This window comes from Solanum stenotomum, chromosome 6 (genome assembly GCF_019186545.1).
Source record: "Solanum stenotomum isolate F172 chromosome 6, ASM1918654v1, whole genome shotgun sequence".
NCBI lineage: Eukaryota > Viridiplantae > Streptophyta > Magnoliopsida > Solanales > Solanaceae > Solanum > Solanum stenotomum.
In genome coordinates, this window is record NC_064287.1 from 61112205 (window position 1) to 61120919 (window position 8715).

General features: G+C 36.2%; 1 protein-coding gene across 1 annotated transcript; it reads right to left on the reverse strand.

The window, feature by feature from the left end:
* Window positions 1-1819: 1819 nt before the first annotated feature.
* LOC125866643 (26S proteasome non-ATPase regulatory subunit 13 homolog B-like) lies at window positions 1820-8438 on the reverse strand. Its single transcript, XM_049546942.1, has 6 exons — window positions 8118-8438; window positions 5097-5543; window positions 4130-4210; window positions 2842-3038; window positions 2651-2750; window positions 1820-2316 (listed from the first exon to the last, which is right to left on the reverse strand). Exons 1-6 carry the CDS (start codon window positions 8265-8267, stop codon window positions 2131-2133), a joined length of 1161 nt encoding a protein of 386 aa, XP_049402899.1. The 5' UTR covers window positions 8268-8438; the 3' UTR covers window positions 1820-2130.
* Between the last annotated feature and the right edge of the window lie 277 nt (window positions 8439-8715).

The window sequence follows — 8715 nt, forward strand, 5'->3', positions numbered from 1 at the left end:
GAGGTGCTCCAGGGCGCCAAATCCATGAGTTATAACACACGATAAATCGAGAATTTTGGGTAATTCCTAGAAAAGGGCATGTAAATGCGAAAATAGGCGTTAAAATGGTGTCAGTATACGTGGTGGTTCTCAAACTCATTACGGAAGTCCTCATAAAATTTTTTGAGAGAAAATTTTATGGTGCTTCAGGGCGTCAGATCCATGAGCTATAACATACGAAAAGTCAAGGATTTTGGTTAATCCTAAAAAGGGGACTGTAAATGTGAAAATAGTCCTTAAAAATGGTGTGAGTATCTGTGGTGGTTCCCCAACTCATTACGGAAGTCTTCATAAAGTTTTTCGAAAAAAAATCATTTTGTGCTCTGGGGTGCTAGATTCATGGGATATTACACGCGAAAAATTGAGAATTTTGGGTAATTCCTAAATAAGGGCCTATAAATGTGAAAATAGTCGTTAAAAATTATGTGAGTATGCGTGGTAGTTCCACAACTCATTACGGAGGTCCTCATAATATTTTTTGAGAAGAAAAATTTGGATACTTCGGGGCGCCAGATCTATGGGCTATAACCACACAAAATCGAGAATTTTGGGTAATTCCTAAAAAATGGCTTGTAAATGTAGAAATAGGCATTAAAAATAGTGTGAGTATACGTGGTGGTTCCCTAAGTCATTACGGAGGTCCTCATAAATTTTTTTGAGAAAAAATTTGTAGGTGCTATGGTGCGCCAAATCCATGGGATTTAACACACGAAAAATTGAGGATTTTGGGTAATGTCTAAAAAAGGGACTGTAAATGTGGAAATATGCGTTAAAAAAATTGTGACAGTATACGTGGTGGTTCCCAAACTTATTACAGAAGTCCTCATAAAGATTTTTGAGAAAAAATTTGGGTGCTCTGGGGCGCCAGTTCCATGGTCTTCATCTTGGTTTTTCATGTGTATTAGCCCATGGATCTGTCGCCTTGGGTAACCCAAATTTTTTTTCTAAAAAACCTTTATGAGGACCTTTGTAATGAGTTGGGGAGCATTATGTATAGTCCCGTCATTTTTATTTTCACATTTATGAGCCAACTTTTAGGAATTACACGACTTTCTTAGTTTTTCGTATGTATTAGCCCATGGATCTGGGGTCTTGGGCACCTGAATTTTTTTTTTAAAAAACTTTATGAGGACTTCCGTAATGAGTTGAGAGAGCATTTTGAATAGTCCCACCATTTTTTTAAGTCATATTTTCGCATTTACGAGCTAACTTTTAGGAATTACGTGATTTTCTTGGTTTTTCGTGTGTATTAGCCAATAAATCTGACGTCCTTTGGCACCAAAAAGATATTTCTGAAAAACCTTTACGAAGACCTTCGTAATGAGTTGGAGGAGCCTTACGTATAATCCTGCCATTTTTTTAAGACATACTTTCGCTTTTACGACCCAACTTTTACGAATTACGTGACTTTCTTTGATTTTTTTTTTTGTGTATTAGCTCATAGATCCAGCACCTTGTAAGACCCAAAAATCTTTTCTGAAAGAGGACCTAAGTCAACACAAATGGTCCTACATTTTGGATCAATAAGTTTGGTCTGTCATATTTACAAAATATGTATAGGCTAATATACACAATAAATTGAGAACAATCCTAAATTTATGTTTCATGAACCCTAAATGCTAAAAAGCATAGATCTTATAGAAGCTATGGGTATCATTCACTAGGTCATTAGGGAAGATCCTATAAGTATAGAACAAGGTATATTTGTGAGTAAACTGTTTGATTGAACGTGGTAATATTGGGTGCTATTTAATTATAATGCACAGGAAGGAGCAAGAAATAACAAAAACGTAACAGTTGTAAATATAGTCATTTCACAACTTGGCTTCATGTCTAGCACTGGATGTCATCAGTCTGAACTCTGAAATCTGAATAAGATGTAATCAAAATACAAGAACAAGAAACTATCCGGAAGAAATAAAACCAATGAGATCAATAATTTCGCAACATAAACCGGGACATACAAACAAAGGCCTATGAAAACTAGACCACAGTCCCTAGCTTCTCAGCTCTCTGCGAGAAGTAAATTTTAGAAGACAGGTGCGTGCAGGTGGCTATTACGGATAGAGGACACTGGAAAAAAGTAAAAGATTATGCTGCAACTAGATCAGGAGTTTCAGCCTCCACGGATAACAAAGCAGTGTGTACTTTGTCAACCCAATTGTCTAGCCGATCCCTCAGTGACTTGATTTGAGGAATTCCCAGAACTCTTGGTTGCACCCAGGACACATGAACTGTCCCTTCGACTTGGTCAATTATTCCCTCAATCAGATGCACCTACAGGAGGACAACATTAACAAAGAATTACTAGTAGCGAACTGCCAATCTGGAGGTACTTGCACTCACTGCATAAAGCAATAAATGAGATTGCAGACCAAGTGATCATTTGGATTTATATTATAAAAATTGAAGACCCGACTATTTTGGCAAAACCTTTTGCATATAACAAAACACAAAGGGGTAAAAGCATAGTTTCTCAAGTCTCAACCCATAGAAAGATGCTGAAATCACCTATAATACAATAAAGATGCACATTTATTATGCCTGCCATGATTGAAGGAAGTATGTGAGTAACAGAAGTTAAATTCTAATTTAACTAATGAGAACTTACAGAAAGGCTCTTCATGAGTAGATATTCGACATCCTCCACAGTTAACTTTGTGCGCTCTGCAATCACACTCAGGGGGATAGTTCTATCATCTGCTGGACGACTGCATGCAAATGAATTGTCCAAAGCTTGAGTAACAACCCTAACAACATAAGTAATGAGAACTTCTGTTATCAGCAAAACTGCCACTGTACCTGAAGATAATTTCCATCAAGCAGAGAATGTTGATCTTCTCGAGAAGCTTTTTCTCATTCTGCACCAATGCTGGTTGAGCAGTTAAAGCAGCTTGATGGACATGGCACAATTTTTGATAGTGAACCAAATCACCAGTGTTAAATGCTTCAAGAATATAATAGAGCCACTCAACCTTAGTCCCTATCAAACTCTTTATCTGTAACAAATTAGAACGAGTCAACATAGATTGAACCAACATGATCTTGTCAGCACAAATGATACAAGAAGAAACAACTTTATAGTTATTGTAACATAATTCTAGTCCATCCCACACAACTGAAGCCAAAAAACATGGAGGAAAAGGAATTTATTGGGATTTCAGTGATTTCTCATACAGTGCCTCGATAGATTATTAATTCTCAGTTTCAATTTGATATCTCTTGGTCCTTGTATACATCCGATACCATATTAATCACATATTTTTGCGGAAGGGAATTTTAAGCCCATCCGTCCATGTAAATCTATGTACTGAAACTCAGGAAATCAAAGTAGGAAAGATGGATGCTTGAGACCATTAGCAAAATTTGATGGTCCAATGAGAAGAACTTTGTTTCTACAAATTAGAGAAGTAACTAGAGGGATAGCCAGGATGACTAAGGCAAAATTGGACATGCCATCTGTAATGGATCAACATTATACATGTCCCAGAACCAAAATTGTCCCAAATAGAGCCAACTCTTACTTCTTGTTTATGCCCCAGAAGGTTTGGGGGTGTATGTGGAGAAGATTTGCAGAATCAAAGTGGAGGTCCAACCATCTAGTTTAGTTCTCAACAGTGAATTGAAATAAAATAATAGAAGTAGAGTCATAATGAAGATCCAACAATATTGTTGAGGAGTTTTCAGCAGTGAGTTGAAACCGAGCAAGAGACCCAAAAAGCAGAATCAGAGCAAAATAGAACAGCCTACCCTGCATACCGTGGGGTTCACTATTTTTACACAGTTTAACTTGATACTTGACCACACTACACACAACATCAATTCCTGGCATAACTAGTTCAACCATCTGGCCAACACTATCATTGGCATTAGTCCTTGATAAACTTGAGAATAAAAATCGGATGAACTATTAACAAGCTCTCAGTCTATCACAGTTAACAACACAATAAGACCTCAACACACAGTCTGACATTTCCTGGGAAGGACACCAGCAGTATATTCCATGAATGAGCACTCCACACAGTCATTGCCATAAAAAAGAAGACTAATGCATGGAATAGAAAACAAGAAAGTTTGTATACAAACTTACGATCGGATGAGCAAGCAGTTCTCCGAAGTTGTATATGTTGTCTCCCAGCAATGCCGACAGGGACAAATCAAAAGCCAAATCCTAAACAAGATAGAAGCGACAATAAGGTCAAAACCAAGCCCAAAAACATATGACCACTCAACCATATTTTTTTTTGATAACCAATGACCACTCAACCATTTTCAGATACACAATAATTAAATAATTAGAATTGCAGAAATTATTGCAAATAACATATACAAGTATGTACGTCTACACAAAACTAAAGTAGCTGTTAGAAAAGATCACTCAATAATAATCCAATAAGCAATTGACCAATAGCACTTCTCCTTTCAAGAGTTATAATGCTTAGCAGTTGCCAAAGTACTAACTTCATAGCATTGGTGACATCTCCGACATAAGTAAGGAGGATGTATTGCTTTTTATGAATTTGTGGAATAAGATTCAACTCTAGGACTTGACACAGGCAGAAGGGCAGTACAAAAAGATATTTTGAACAAAACGTTCAAAACTTATTGATAGGGAAGGAGCGAATAAAGAAAGTAGCGCAAATAAGCTCCATCAATCAACTATTCGTTGATAGACAAACTATATTCTTTATCATCTCATGTCAAATGGAACATCTTTTATCTTTCTCACCGACACCACCGGTGCCTTGCCCCTTGAGGAACAAAGTTCACTTGCCTTTTAGGATAAAGTGGCACCACAAGAAGAAAAAAGGCTCGCCCTTGATAATTCAGGTTCCTTCAACACAATTTATATGGAGAGTTATAACACTAAATGGCTAGCCATAGTTTAGTAAAATAAGCTAACATATTGACAATTAATAAGCAACTAGTTGAGTAAAGCAAACATGTGAATTGCAGCAAGGCAGATCGATGTACAGGGGTCATAAATCCAACTAGTTAGGATGGAAAACTCTTAGATTAGTCCTTAGAAAAAAGACAAAATAAGAAATGACAAATACCAGCTTAAATGATTCAGAAAGAGATTCCACTGAAGTGTACGCGAGATAAAGAAGAGCACTTTTGTAGAACTCGGCAAACTCCTGGCGGGTTTTATGGTACTGAGATGAAACCCAATAATAGCTTGCATAGACAGATGGATCAATGTCAGTCATGCTATCAAGTGTAGCTTTCCCCTCATCTAAAAGTTTCTGGCACTCTTTTGGATCTCCTTGCTCAAGCTTAAATAGGGCAATCTGCATCTTAATATAAAGAATTGGCTCCTCTATCCGTATCTCTTTAGTATTATGAAGTTTCTCTGTCACTCCTTCAAGGAAGCCTATAGCAGCTTCTTTCTCGGGGTATTGCCGAGAAACAATGACCGCAAAATGTGCAAGCTTGAGAAGATTGATCTTTGTCTCAAAATCAGTGATGAAGTTGTGATACAATTGTATTAGTCCGTCACCAGCCTAAAATAAAGAGAAGAGAGGTGTTATATGCAAACAAAGCATAATAAAACAACCACTCACTATGGTTTGCCGATTTACCGTTCCACAAAATACCAAACCATTCCGAATTAATTGGGTATAATAATGGTATAATATTTTAATTGTGGAGAATAAACCCCTTGAAACAAGATTTAATATTGAATGATTTTAGTTATATCAGCCCCACCTCAATTTAAATCATTAATACAGGATTGAGAATTTCTCTTGAGGGATATGTAATTGAGATGATTTGAAATAATAATTTTTAAAAAACCTTAACATCACAGGATAATTTGTCTGCTTATTTTGCCACCAAGTTCTGAATCAGGGTCCTAATAGTTTTCCTATGTCAATACAGATGCATTGCATGATTAGGCATATATCAACAGTTACATGCTAATTCATGCTACATGTGACTACCAAACCGTATAAACCTACAAACACATGCAAATAAGAGTAAGATCTTTTTTTAAACAAATGTTAGTAGTGTACATTTCTCTGAACATATAAACCATGAAATTTGCACTGTATACAAAGAGAGTATTTTTGCATTTTAAAATGAAGGAGATCAGATACTACATAAGTTCCTTTTAGCATGATACTATACTTGGAATTCCATTGAATCAATTTACCTGGGTCCATAATCCAAAGGAGTGTTTAGAGGAAGTCTTGAATGGATTTGCATTAAGCTTAGTTTACCTCATAATGTATTTGGATTATAGATTTTAAAGAAAAAAAAAAAAACTCATTTTCCTTCCATTAGCACCAGGTAGGGTGCTGTGAAATACAATATGCTGAAATTTCTCTCCATCATCAATCATTTTACAGTTATCTTCAAGAAAATTCTCTAAGGAAAAGACAATTCAGTATCTGCAATGAAAGTTCCCTTGAAGACATCCTCATACAATGACAAAGTGAATATCACAAATTCATTTTACAACACTACTTCCCTATCAAGATATTAGTGAATTCTTTTTTTCCATATCAAAATTTAGAAGATTGTAAATATTGTTGTTGTTGTAATATTTAGATGATTAGATCTTCCCCTCTGTCACAAGTTCAATTCCAAAAAAGACAAAAAACACTACATAATTTCTTCTCATCTATATCCAAGCTTGGTGGACAGAGTTACACGGTACTTGTGTTGGTGGGAGGTAGCAGATATCCCGTGAAATAAGTCGAGGTGCGCACAAACAAGCTCAAACACTACGCTTATTAAAAAAGATATTTAAAAGATTAGATCGTCTGAGTCAATCTCAGGGCTTTCAAATACCAAACATAGTATAAAATGGCTTGGCATGGGAAGGTCCTCTTTCATGGGTGTTGTATTGTATTATTCGCAAGTTTCCCAATATGCAAACTTCTGCTATAGAGAGGTCCTATACATAAGGAACACATTCAACTCCCCCCCCTCCTTCATTTTCCCCCATCCCCCCAAACAACTTGAACAATATACAACTATTAATGAAGCACCACTCAAGTTACTATCAGCTGATACATTATTTTTGCAGTATCCACCATGCTACTATAGTTCAATTAGAAATTGTAATCATGACACCTGAAGGCTTGCACGCACTAATCTATTGGCAGTCTGCTATAGCCAACAAGAGAAAGTGCAGGGTAAACCTGTCCACAAAGACTGGAGGAAATTGGATGTTATACTTCGATTATTATTTCTACTATAGCCCAATTCAAAACATTTCTTCTTCAGTTGAGCTATCCATCAACCAAAAACAAACAACCAAACTACTGTTTTTTATACATTTCGTCCTGTTCCTTGCCAGGAAGCCCCAATGTTATATGTTTTTTTAATAACCGTGATGTCCGGGACAGCTTACGCATACTTCAACTAATTCCACTGGAAATGTGCCACCTCCCAATCTCACTCCATCAACAGGTACTAGGTAACTCTGTCCACCAAAGCTAGAACAAATGAGAATAAATCACCTAGTGTTTTTGTCTCTACTTAGATTTGAACTAGAAATCTCATGGTGCTCGACCTACTTCATTGACCATTAGGTCACACCCTTGGGTACGAAGCCCCAATTTTTTCTAACCCTTCCAAAAGCAATAGAATAGTTCTAAGCTCAAATAACCCCCAATTCTTACCCATCCCAAAATCAAATCCTATTAGTAAATCTCTAACACGAATCCTCTACTAAACCCTAACTTATACCCACCTAAACCCATAACATAGAAGAATCTTAGTAGCACAGTTAGTTGATTACTATCTAAACTTTCACCTTGTTTCTAGGCCCAAACAACCACCAATTCTTACCCGTCCCAAACTAAATCCTATAAGTACAATCTTCCCATAAACCCTAACTTATAGCCACATATACCCATAGCATAGGAGAATCTTCGCAGCTCAGCTGGTTGGCATATTAACTGAACTTTCACCTTGTTTAGTGAGCACTCAATTCCTCACCTTACAATCATCTCCACTTTACAAAAAGACAAAAAAAAAACATAGCATGCACACACACACAAATAAAGTCCAAATACAACAAAAAAACAAACGAAATTCGCAGGAATTAAATCGAATTCAATGAGAACCTGTAAAACGGGAAGAGCAACGAACTGTTCAAGCTTAAGAGTAAGCTGATGCCAGAGCTTCCTCTGGTACAGATCTGCCAAAGTAGTGTACCAATCGGAAAGCTGTGAATGAGCATTGCAAAACGATTCCAAGTACTGAAGTGCCGCCATGGCTGGAAAAACTCTCTCAGTAACACCGATGAAGACGAAGCAGCTACTGTGTGTGTATGTGAAAGAGAGAGATTCCTGACTTGTAAATTGTGTTTTGCTTGCTCATAAAGAAATGAATAATGGAGTTTGGGTTAGTCCAGTTTAGTCTCTATTGTATTACACTGACCCCTATAATCCTTCAAGTTTACAAAAATTAATTGTTTTTGGTCCAAAACGTTCAGATTGAATATGAAAATTTTAATTTAGAAAATAAAAAAATTATAATTCAAATATAATCAAAATAAATTTAGATTGAATTTCTTAAATTTAATCTTGATCTTTCAGATTTTTGATTTTAACTTTTGAGTCCTTAAGGTTAGACCATAAAAATTAACAATCTCAATTTATTTACCATTCATGTTGTGTATTAAGGGTTACTTATTCATAAAACTTGTTTATTTTTATCTAA

What these genes read in the sequence shown, in the direction of transcription:
- LOC125866643 (XM_049546942.1), bottom strand. Translation starts at nt 8,267, where the DNA reads ATGGCGGCACTTCAGTACTTGGAATCGTTTTGCAATGCTCATTCACAG. An exon ending in TTGCTCTTCCCGTTTTACAG is followed by an intron (nt 5,544 to 8,117) that starts GTTCTCATTGAA and finishes TCTTTATTTTAG; the next exon opens with GCTGGTGACGGACTAATACA. An exon ending in TACTCATGAAGAGCCTTTCT is followed by an intron (nt 2,317 to 2,650) that starts GTAAGTTCTCAT and finishes GTCCTCCTGTAG; the next exon opens with GTGCATCTGATTGAGGGAAT.